This window comes from Paecilomyces variotii, assembly GCF_004022145.1.
Source record: "Paecilomyces variotii strain CBS 101075 chromosome Unknown C8Q69scaffold_5, whole genome shotgun sequence".
NCBI lineage: Eukaryota > Fungi > Ascomycota > Eurotiomycetes > Eurotiales > Thermoascaceae > Paecilomyces > Paecilomyces variotii.
In genome coordinates this window covers 289,444-301,031 of record NW_021167144.1, presented here as the reverse complement: position 1 = coordinate 301,031, position 11,588 = coordinate 289,444, and the positions used below count along the sequence as shown (strand labels likewise).

The 11,588-nt window shown below is 49.0% G+C and overlaps 3 protein-coding genes across 3 annotated transcripts; all 3 read right to left on the bottom strand.

The window, feature by feature from the left end:
- Positions 1-74: 74 nt before the first annotated feature.
- Positions 75-2,338, bottom strand: C8Q69DRAFT_465999 (pyridoxal phosphate-dependent transferase). Its single transcript, XM_028630526.1, has one exon. The coding sequence runs from the start codon at positions 2,113-2,115 to the stop codon at positions 211-213; it is 1,905 nt and encodes a 634-aa protein (XP_028485090.1). The 5' UTR covers positions 2,116-2,338; the 3' UTR covers positions 75-210.
- Positions 2,339-3,146: 808 nt separating this feature from the next.
- Positions 3,147-5,387, bottom strand: C8Q69DRAFT_254628 (major facilitator superfamily domain-containing protein). The gene is made up of 4 exons (XM_028626605.1): positions 5,019-5,387; positions 4,577-4,942; positions 4,457-4,513; positions 3,147-4,395 (listed from the first exon to the last, which is right to left on the bottom strand). Exons 1-4 carry the CDS (start codon positions 5,089-5,091, stop codon positions 3,227-3,229), a joined length of 1,665 nt encoding a protein of 554 aa, XP_028485089.1. The 5' UTR covers positions 5,092-5,387; the 3' UTR covers positions 3,147-3,226.
- A 2,502-nt stretch (positions 5,388-7,889) lies between these two features.
- Positions 7,890-9,133, bottom strand: C8Q69DRAFT_506789 (hypothetical protein; the record flags this gene model as incomplete). The annotated part of the gene is made up of 4 exons (XM_028632834.1): positions 7,890-8,160; positions 8,214-8,309; positions 8,367-8,749; positions 8,801-9,133. 4 exons carry the CDS (start codon positions 9,131-9,133, stop codon positions 7,890-7,892), a joined length of 1,083 nt encoding a protein of 360 aa, XP_028485088.1.
- Between the last annotated feature and the right edge of the window lie 2,455 nt (positions 9,134-11,588).

Sequence of the window (11,588 nt, the reverse complement as noted above, 5' to 3'; positions counted from 1 at the left end):
ACAAGATGAAAAAGGCGGCGTGTAGTGGCAGAAATTAACTCGAGAGCTCACCGCCTACCGGACGAATAATTGATTCTGTAGACATTATTATTTTGATTATGATTACTACTATTAGCATGTACAAGTAGGTGGTACAAGCATCTATCAATGTCGTGTCCAAACATCATCTGCGGTGTGGCCACCACAAAGGGACAGCCTACCGCCCAGATCTCAATACAAAGGCAACTTTGCGTCGTGAGCGCCTTTCTGAATGACCTCCTCCAGCGGCCAGCGAGGAGGCTTGATGGCCTTTTTGGCTGAACTGATACCTGCAGGAAGCGGTTGTCTTAGACCACCTGCGATGCCGGTAGAGAACTTGAGCTGCAAAATATCTCCAATCTCATCGCAAGCCTGCAGTAGCCGATCGAGATCATCTTTGTTGTGAGCAGCAGAAACGCAGAACCTCACGCGGGACAACTCAAGAGGCGTCGCTGGGTAGGTGACAACTACGACAGAGATCTTGCGCCGAAGCATCTCACGCGAGAAAGCTGGCATCTTTGCAGGGTTGTACAGCATCAAGGGAATGATGGGTGAATCGTCATGCCCGTACACGATAAACCCGAGTCGCTTGAGCCCTAGCCGTAGATATCGGGAATTGAAAGCCAATCGTTGCAGCCTCTCTTTTCCTTCTCCCGGATGGTCGGGATCTTCGTCCGCGATAAGTCTGAGAGAGCTCAGAATCTGCGCTAGTACAGGAGGCGAAGGGGCCTCTCCGAAGAGTTGGCCTGCATTTGTCTGTCGCAGCTTCCTGATAACGGCCCGGTCAGCAGCGACGTAGCCGCCGTTGGCGCCAAATGACTTCGTAAATGTCCCCATGAGGATGTCGACGTCCGCAGGATCAACCTTGAAGTAATCACAAACGCCGCGCCCGGAGGCACCAACAGCCCCAATAGAATGAGCCTCGTCGATGTACAGCTGAAACTTGTACCGCTTTTTGAGTTCTATAATTCTAGGAAGGTTGACCATGGTCCCTTCCATAGAATACAGGCCTTCCACCGTAACCAAGATCTTTTTCCACGGCCTGTGAGTTCGAGGCTGCCCCTGCGAGATGGCTTCCCTCAACCGCCTTTCCAGATCGGCCATGTTATTGTGCGCAAAGGCCTGAATGCTGGCGCCAGATAGACGAGCGCCAAATCGAATCGACGCATGGTTGAACTCATCTGACAGGATCAGACACCCTCTTTCCATGATCGCGGGAAACATAGTAGCGTTGGTAACAAAACCCATGGAGAAGACAATGGCGTCTTCTTTACCGACGAATCGAGCGATTTGTTTCTCGACGTCGACCAGCAGCTGCGACGTCGCCGCATCCCCGACGGACCCTGACATACTGATGCCACATTGTCTGATCGATTCTGCCGCGCTGTCCGAACACGGTCCTTCGGATTGCGCAAAACCTAGATAGTTGTATGAGCTCAGATTCAGGGTATCAGTCGTCGTGCCCGTCAATTGGAAGTGAAGGTTATCCTTCGTGGTGCGGTCCAGCAGCGTAATATTCCTGCCGGGGACTCCAGTTGTGGGCCGCTGGAAGCAATCGTTGATCCTCAGTTTGAGCCGTCGAGTGTAGAAGCTGTCAAAATCGCTGTATAGCGGGGCATATCCATCGTGATGTCTCAAGTGTCTGTTGGACTGCGAAGGGAAGCATCGTCCAACGAAATCTCTAAAGTGACCCAGCCCAATGAGAACGAGAAAAGTGATATAGGTCGTCAGAAGAAAGAAATAGGGCGGTTCGTCGATGATCTGATCTGGGATTTCCCCTCCGGGGTGTTGGCTCACGTAGAGATGCGACGGGTCGCAGAGGGGTCCAAATTCTGCATCCCGTTTCGCCTTGATCCGGGGATCTTCCTGTCTCGCATCCCGGTTGTGTGGAACGATTTCCTTCGAGTCTCCTGTTGGTTCGACCTCACTGACTGGAAATGATGTCTGCGCCGCATCCCGCAAGTCGCATGCGATGGACAGAGGCGGATTGACAATCGGTTGACTCTCAGGGACGACAGTTTCTGAAACAATCTCAGTGTTGTCCACTGCTTGATCTCCGCGACGGCGATTCTTGTTCTTCCGCTTCCATGAAACCATGATTCTTGCTCGAGGTTGAAAATGCTGTTGTCCAATCGAGTGAGTGAGTAATGATCAGAAAGTAGATAGCAAACGGTCAGATGGCACGGTCTTCCGTGGCTATCACCTCGAGTCTAATAGCATACGGCGTTTGTGCATGATTCAATGATGTGTTTCGCGTAAGTGGAAGAGAGCCGGCAATACGTCTGCCTAAAAAGCAGTAGTTCTATCTAGGTGGGTTGCAGATAACAGGGTAAGCCGTCTCACGTAATCTCCGCCCGTTCCGGATCTGACACTTCAGGAAATTTCCGCCTGCGACTCTGCGACTCCAAGCAGCGCCCAATCTCGTCCATATGTATTTAATGATATTCTTATTCAAGGGCCAAATGATTTGTCCCCTGAATTTCTCTGCCTTTTGCGTCATTAGAATCCAAACAAGAAGGCCGTGCACAGTTGGTATTCCTGCTTGTGGTTTGAGCGTTTCAAACGCCCGGATAGCGAGTGATGATGTTCACTCCTCAAGCAATCCGAGATTGTCCCCGGTAGAACACAATAATACTGCTTCTACGGTTTTCGATAGGATCGTTGCGTCACTTCCGATTAGCCCGGTATCGATTCATATAATCTATGCATATGATTGGCTCAAGTGGCTATTCTAGTTTTCTATGCTGGACATTGTCTCCTTACTTGATTTCTGTTGTATAAGTACCTGGCCATGACCCATTCAAATTTTTGTATTAACCTCTAAATGTACCTAGAATAATAACAAGAGACAGAACGTAGCCTATTTTCCGCTCCGACAACGCCATCCGCTAATAATAATAGAAAAGTAAACACATTTGCAAAACTCGCTAGACTCAACACCTGTAAATGCCTTATGAATGAACCTGAGTGCCAAGCGGGTGACGCGCCAGATCGTTCAAGGCCGAAACATATTAACAAGTGCCAACGCCGAAGACCTTTTTTTGTCATATCCCGTCATCATTCACATAAAAGGCCGAAAGTCATCACATCAGCAGAACAAGAAATGAAGAGACGCGCAGGGAAAAAGTTATGTCACAAGGTTTTTCACACGCAGTCCCAGCGGTAGAGCTCGTGAGCAAGATTCTTGGCACTGTCTTAAGTTAAGGACTTAGACTTCGTTGGTCGAAGAAGCCTCCGAATCACTCCTGACGCGCTCTGAGACCATAATGTGAACAATATCCTTCTGAGACTGGGCCTCAACGGAAGAGCGAGTGGCTGCAGCCAGGCAGGGGGTTGCGGCGGTCACCGTAACTGTGACATGCTTCTTCCGCTCGATGAACCAGAGCTGGAACGCACCGATCAGAGCGACCAGCGAGCTTGCCCACCAAGCAATGGCAGTGAGACCTATCTCAGTACCAGCACTGTAGAGGAAACCAGCAATCGGAGGTGCGATCATGCGACAAGCCGCCCCGGCCGATGCCGCCAGCCCATTGATCCGACCGAGAACAGAGGGAGAAGGGCTCGCTTGTTTGATAAGGATCAACAACAGCGGATAAGCGATAATGGACAGGAAGTTGCGAATGATTAGGCAGGTATAGATGCCAGGGAAGAGAAGGTCCTGCGGAAGGAAAACGAGGAACGGGACGATAAAGTAGGCGATCGGGTGCATGACGGTAACGAAAACAAACGTTTTCCACACACCTAGTCGCTCCGCCAGCGGAGGGAAGACCAGACTCTGGATCACGAGCGCAATTACACCGTCGACGGACATGATGAGCCCGACAGTCCGTGTAGAAAGGCCAACGCCACCGGGAATGCTGAGAAAAGAGCGGCTGATAGCGGACACGTTGAGAGGATTTTCGTCCTGGAGGAAAATCGGGAGGAGGTGGTCATAGGTCATGGAGTGGTACGTGAAGATACCCAGGGCGACCACGAGCATGGCGACTCGTCCGGAAAAGACCTTGACCTTGGGCGAAGGAGAGGTGGGGGTCATCGGGCCATCAGCCCGAACCTGCCACTGCTCATCCTCGTGCATATCGACCTGGTTGAATGTTCCGTACGACTCCGCTCGCAGGTCGGCGCTCGCATTTGCAGTCGCCCCATAGGGAGGTAGCAAGGGCGTTTCGGCGGTGGATTTGTCTAACTCTTCAGGAATGCTCCAAGGCTGCATGTCCGGGTGAGTTTCTTGCAGGAACAAAAGGCCTCCTATGATACTGAGCAGAAGGAGAACAGAACAGACCAGGTTGGGGAGTAGGAAAGGGAACTCTCCGAACAAGCCATCCGGGGAGAAGACAGAGGGGAAACCTTCAGCGGGTTTGGCCAGCAGACCTCCAATCGCTGTCAATCTCGAGTCAGCAAAGTATTTCTCGCGTGGATATCGTAGACATCCTGAACCTACCAGGCCCAATGATTGTTCCTATTGACCAGACAAACGGCATCACGGCGTAGGCTCGAGCTAGCAAGAGGTTAGCATTTCAATGACGCCTATGAAATAAATGAATATGTCTGCACCACTTACGCTCGTGCTCCGGTCGCTTGACCAGTTCGCCCACCATGGTCTGGATGACACCAATATTGCCATTGAGGAGGCCTCCGACAATCCTTCCGGTCAGGGCCATCGCGAAGTTCTTCGAGAATCCAACGACCAGGAGAGAGATCATCGTGCCGACGCAGCCGAACAGTAAGACGGGCTTTCGACCGACTCGATCGGAGAGGCCACCCCAGAACATGCCCGTGAGGGCTTCTGCTGCAGAGAAGGCGGCGACGAGGATTCCGGCGTAAAAGGAGGCATCACTGGGATCACCCATGTGGAAGTCCTTGACCATCACCCATGAGTACGGGAAGATGGAGGTCAAGGCTATCGGCTCCGCGACACGACATATTGCTGGTGGTCGCATCCGTCAGCACCTGCGGTCTACCGCTGTCTTCAATTATTCTACTGGGGCATCGAGTCAACCTACCTAGGAGGAATAGCTGGATGGTTGGGAAGCTGTCGTCGGACGGGGTTGGTCTTGCCTGACGTGTTAATACCATCTTCTTTTGAACCAATTATGTTTCTTACGGCAATCCTCCCAGCGTCACAGGAACAGGCCAGTCTCCCTCTTTGAAGATATGAGATTGGTGTTCTGTGGAAAATCTTTTTCTTCTCTTCTCTTCTCTTCTGTTACTTTCTTTCCCGCGTACACTTGGTTTTCTTGGTTCTTTGCTTTTCTCTGACCCTCTCAGGGCCTTTTCCCTGATGCCGCAAAGTGATTGAGTGATAAAAAAAGGGAACAAGAGGACGTGTTCAGCACCGGGGGCAGGCTTGACGGGGAGAGCCGTTGTGTAGAGCCGACGAGGAGGGACCCGAGGGGGGATATAGTACTCTCCTCGCGGTCCCAGGGCAGATGGCAAGCCGATCGATAGCGGCGGGGCACCATTGGCTGTGATTGCACGGTGGGGACAACAGGAACCAGGAAGCAGCGCAGGTGGAGCAGTTCGATAGGCTGGAAAGATTGCGAGGGCGATATGATGGTGTGAGGGATTTTGATCTTCTGTTTCACTGTTTCAATACGGTCGGTGATATATTACAGGTACTTACAGAGGAAACTGCAATTAATTAATCAATCAATTAGAATTAATCACTCTACGCAACATCGCCACAACCCTCGATGTCATCACCATTCGTCTTCATCGAAGGCGGACAGGGAAGAAAGAAAGAAAGACTTGGTAGTTTCAACAACAAAAGATAAACTGCATATGGCCGCCAAGCATTCTGCTTTAGCCCGCGGCGGAAGTGGCGGCGCCAACGTGCGACGAAGGTCCGACTTTCCGTTTGTGGCAAACTGGGAACACAAAGCCGGGCAGCACAATAATAATAATACAATAATACTGATGTCAGATAGGAATATTAATATTATTATTACTGCGTACGGAGTACGACACCGCAATTCAGTCCTTGTGGTGGCTGGCGTTTCTCCAAGCGCACAGTTCATCTACATACCATTAACTAGGTACCTAGTAATATTTAATACGAGATATGGTCCCAAAGGGGTGGATATTGTCGACTGTGGACTGCCGACTCCGGAGAAACTAGCAATGGCTGCATGGATCCGAGTAGTAAGACTCTACCACAGTACGAGGATATTGTATGTATCGTACGGAGGACTATTCCTGCAATCCTTCACGGTCAATTGAGCTGGTACTGCTGCTCCAAAATGCAGCCCAGTTTGTCTCCAGATCAGATCTCACCGCCAGAAAAGAAAAGAAAAAGATCAGAAATCGTACGTCACCAGACACGGTCGCTGGGAACGAGACTAGTATTTCTAGAGCTAGTGTTCGCTAGACTGGCCGTGCGGCTCTCGACCTGGCGCGGTGCACGATAAATCAACTCCACCCGAGCCGCGGGACTTGGTTGTTTTGCTCCTGCTTTGCTCTCTTGCTCTCCTACTCTCTTGCTCGCGGCGGGGTTGAGCAATCCTCTAGTCGCTGCGTACGTAACATTTTCCTACTTTTCTCGCTCGTCCATGCCCATCTGGAAGAGACATCGAAAAAATTCGACATATCAGCAGGTCGTCGTTAGTGAGCTGGCTTTCTTATCTCTCTATCCACAGTAACATCTAGAACAACAAGCAGCCGGCAGGATGTGGTCTCAAGCGCACTCGGTATTATTGAACCAGTCAACAACCCCCGGTGACATGGGACAATTGCCCCGCATTTAAATACCTTGCAAGCGGAGCGGAACATGACTCGAAACTGTTACCGCCCCTCATGCTCGAGAAACTCATCTACAAAGTACAGCAGCAGCTTCTACTCAGGAATAGTGGACGGCCTAAATTCTCACGGTTCCATATTACATGCTATAACGGTAAACAAACCCGGCCGCCTGACGCCCAATAATATTAACTAGTAAAAACGTTCAGCAGGAAACAGGCCAATGCAGATGCAGCCCGGATTTCAATTCTGCGAAAAACTTTCCCCTGGCTCCCAGTTCCTCATTCGGAGCCACAGCAATCAATAATAACCCATCGCACGTTAGCCCCCGGCTTCGAAATAAAGGAGATGATGTTTCCTGATCGACTTGGATTTTCCCCCGTCAGATACATACTGACCGAAATTCGCTATCTGAGTCTCTGGGAACAATTCAATTCCCATGAAATTTAGTAACTAGTAAAAGTACGTACGTCGATCAGATGCAGTCCTACCCCGCACACACAAGAATGCATTCCCACTATCTAGACTCTGCTTCAAATCGCTTTCTATACATGGTGGAATCGAATGGAAATCATAAGCATACTCAAGACCAAGAGAACTGGTAAGTTAAATTGTAGTTACAACATACAGTCCGCTCGAATTATATTTCATCCTCACAGATCTTATAATGCAATGCTCATAGAGAACAAGCACATACGACCATAGGGTGTGGAAAACAGGGCTTCCCGTCCGCTCAGCCGTACTTAAGCCACACGCCGGCCGGTTAGTAGTTGGGTGGGTGACCACCAGCGAATCCCGGCTGTTGTATGTTGTTATTTTTATTAATGATAGAGCTATATATACATTTTTTTGGTCCCAGGCCCAAGCTGGGGAGAAAAGGGGAAATCACTTAGATGGCTGGACATGTTGAGATGGATATCAATAGAACTATGTACATACAATCGTCCCAGCAGTAAGGAGTGACATGCGTTTAGAATCCATAAATTTGAGACGCGTATTGCTATTAGAGTAACGAAGAACCGGGACACAACCCTCCCATGGGGTATCTGCTATTATCTAGAAATAAAAAAAACAAAGAGTGCCTGCTCAAAAACCGAGACAACCTAAAAAAAAAAAGAGTCAAAAAGGAATAAATGACCCTATGACCGATCATAAACAGCTTGGACCTGCACTGTCTTCATAATGCCTAATGGAACCGCATTGTCTTTCAGCGAGTCAGCATTAATTATCGTCTCCGTCTCGCTATCCATGGGATAGTGGGGTTGTCCCCTGGAGCCGGTCCCGTAGTTGGAGGCCCAGCGGGAACCTGATCGCGTGCCAGAAGAGTCGTTACCGTTTCGGACGAATTTGACGAAGCCAGGTAGTAGGGGAATGGCACCGGCAAGGGTGACAGACGTAACTTCGGCGATGCTGTGGGCTATATCAGTGACATGTGCTTTCTAGAGATATGAGAGATCACTTACGCCCATAGTCCCACCGGCATGATTGCCCGGGTGAAGTCTTCGGTTCGAATAAGTCGGACGGTATATATCAAGCGGATAACACTCGCGATAATGGTCCTATAACCGTCAGAAAAGTTGATCCAATCATGAATATCGAAATGGGCCGATCCATACAAAACACCTGTCCCGAATATAGCGCTCAGGATTATTTTACTCCGTGTGGGTAGATGTAATTGCATAATCACAGCTACCGGGAGGAATAGCATAGTCACATCGGATAGGACATTCAACACGGAAGTCGCAATAAGGGAAGTAGACACAGAGACACAATGGCCCGGCACAGATGAGTCCCAAATCTTCTCACGCGGAACGCAGCTGAAGATGAAACTAAACATAAGGCCAGTATACGTAGGAACGTTGAGCCATAGGATTATTTCGTGCAGCCAAAATAGTGCCCCTTTCTTGCCGACAACGAAGATGCGCTTTATTTGGAGGAGCATGGCGACTTTAGCGCCCAGGATAGCAGGGCAATAGACGATTTCGATGATATTTGCATACTAAATCATCAATATATAACTGTATGTGTCCAGTTTTTGGGCAGTACCCACCTCGACGATTTTCTGCGCATGTGCCGCTGACACGTTCCATTGGTGTACTCCTTGCCCCATAAGCGTTGATTGAATCATGACTCCCGTTAACGAAATAAGTCCCGCCAGCGAGAAGGATAGAATGAACTCTTCAAGCTGAATGGCTCTTATGATTCGAGCCTTGACAAATAAGCGAAATATGACTGCCAATGTCGAGCAGCTCAGGCAGACCCCGGCGGTGAGGTACATGAACCGGTTCATATTCGCCGGATCCTTGAGATTGCTGACCTCTCCCGGCGGCGCTTCCATCGCCGGGATGAGGTTCAAGTTGACATTAGCTGAAGTTTCGGCCATCTTGGTGGCAATTGGTTAAGTAGCGGCTATATCAGACAGAAGTCATATCCAACTAGCCGAAAAAAAAAAGCAGAAGAAAGAAAGAAAGAAGAGAGAGAGAAAGGCCATGACAGGGCTGGAAGCAGCAACTGGGTCAATAGACATTATTATGTAGAAGTATCTATTCTCCACTCATTTTTAGACGCCCCTTTGTCTGTCTGAAGATGAGACGCCTCGCACGGTAAGCAGCAACGGTCCTAAAGTTTAAAAATGCCGTTATGGATACTGTATAGCCAAATCTAAGCATCCGAAAAAGTTTTTGCGGCATAGAGTACAACCGTCTAAACCTTTCCTATTAGGCGAGTTTTAAGGGGCAGGTTGTGGTCCTGTGATGCACTTTGCAATTCCCTGCCGGGTTAAACGTGGGGCGTGCATAGTTATACATCGTTAGTAGTGACGGCCGTGTCAAACAAAACGTGGCTTGTTAGAGGAGCCGGCGCTCCGTCCGCGTCTCCGCCATCAATTAGCGCGGTCGTTGAGGGTTGCAGAGGAGTCCAGGCCCCTGAAGAAATCAGCCAGCAAGATATCAACTAGTCTATATTAGACTACGGAGTGGTCTATGATTCGAACCATGAAAAGTTAATAATAATTGGGATTATTATTGGCATGAAGACTAGAGCAGATCAGCCTAGCCTGGCAGGGCGGTAGTAGTTTGTTGCAAGCCAGCTTGCAGAAATATGCCGAGCTTCAGAGAGGAAAAAAGTTGGTTATGCTAGTTAACTTCTAGAGGAGACGCACATTATTACCTAGGTATTAAGTTAAGCTACACCTTAGCCGCTGCGTGGATATCGGCCGAGTATTTCCCGAATCCAGCATATTTTTACCAGCACGGCATAACGCGGCATAACACGGCATAGATAGATACGGGCCAAACAGTGGCGAGCAGCGAAAACAAGCACTTCCGTGGGGGAAGCAGGCGAGATACATACAATAATACCCCTTGTCCCTAGTCGAGGAGAAAACATAGTAGAATAGAGGAGATATGGCTAAGCCGTTCCTGCTTTCTTGTTCTTCTCGGAGGATGAAATGGCTGAGGAGGTATTGAAAATATTTCCCTAGGTAACTACTCTCCATTAGACGATTCACTTGTCCTAGTCCATGGGGGCTCTTCGTCCTTTCCAGCTTAGAGTATAGTTGGGAGCATTATCACGGAGTCTCCGGAGTACTCCACAAAAAGGCAATGATTATGGTTCTGTCAGTCTGTCAGATAAATTATTAAACTACTTGTCAAATAACTATAACCGAGACTGCGGCTTCCCCGTGGTTCCGTCGTACCACCTGCGGCAGCCGTTAGAGACATGTTTCCCGGCCCTAGACTATCACGTTATGGGAAGCTTCCGGAATTCAAAGGCGAACAGGCACACGAGCAAACTTCCCCCATCCCCACCGTAGAGAAAAATACTACCATAGTAACCATACAGACTACGGAGTCCCAGTAGCCGGATGGCAATGCTCGCTAGTGGACCCGCAATCTGAGGAATTGCAGGTCTCCTTCCAGCTTGCATTGACACGAAGAACTTTAAAGCTCTAGATCAAGTAAAGGAGACATTCCCCAATGATGATCACACCCACAGGGGCGTGTAGGCGATATACCTACCCACATGCACTATACGTTCTTATTTTCAAGAAAACATACAAACCTGCTCTTGAGAATCGGGAGCTATGTCTACAACAATGAAAAATGCCGGGAGGCAGAAAAAGCATTTTCAGAAGTGATGCAATTTCAATATAGAGTCCTGGGACCGGAGCATCCAGAGACAAGTAAATAGCATGGCCCCTATGGCATGCGTGCTCTTGAGTCAAGTGCAATATGCATCAATGAAAGGAGGTAGAGCAACTGCAAACAGTAAACACAAGTGATAAGACATCCAAAATGGTGATAGGGCCAAACGATCCAAATACACTACATACTTGGCATGGCCGATCTGGCGATAATCTTCTCGAGTCAAAACCGATTGGGGAGGCAAAGCAATTGCTCCGTGCCTGTGATTGACTGTTTGACCGCTAGATATACCTTTCTGTTATTGGCTAGAGTGACTGTTGTTTTCAAGCCCTCTTTTTCTGATTTAAACGGAGAATGGGGTCCTGACTGGCGACTTGCGAGGGCTGAAAGATCGAGGGTCAAATAGTTCGTTATGAGCGCACTTGGATGATTAAACAATGGCGCCTCGGACTGTGAGCTTTGAGCCTAATGAGAAGAAAAGTCTGGATCCTGTAATCGACTCGGTTATAGTAAAAGACGTTATCAGCCAGCAAAAGGGGTCTGACGATGTTCCTAGATACCTTTCGCTTTTGTGGTCCTTTGCTCGTCCTCGTCGAATGTAACTACACTTTCATCAGTCGTTTTCTGTAACCCGCTAGATTTCAGATTACTGTTTTCCACCGCGTGCTCTTGAGTATACTTTCTAGTAGTATG

Coding starts and splice junctions, on each gene's coding strand:
- C8Q69DRAFT_465999 (XM_028630526.1), bottom strand. CDS start 2,115: ATGGTTTCATGGAAGCGGAAGAACAAGAATCGCCGTCGCGGAGATCAA.
- C8Q69DRAFT_254628 (XM_028626605.1), bottom strand. CDS start 5,091: ATGGTATTAACACGTCAGGCAAGACCAACCCCGTCCGACGACAGCTTC. Junction 4,514..4,576: donor CAAGCGACCGGAGCACGAGC/GTAAGTGGTGCA, acceptor ACCTCTTGCTAG/CTCGAGCCTACGCCGTGATG. Junction 4,396..4,456: donor AGGAACAATCATTGGGCCTG/GTAGGTTCAGGA, acceptor CGAGATTGACAG/CGATTGGAGGTCTGCTGGCC.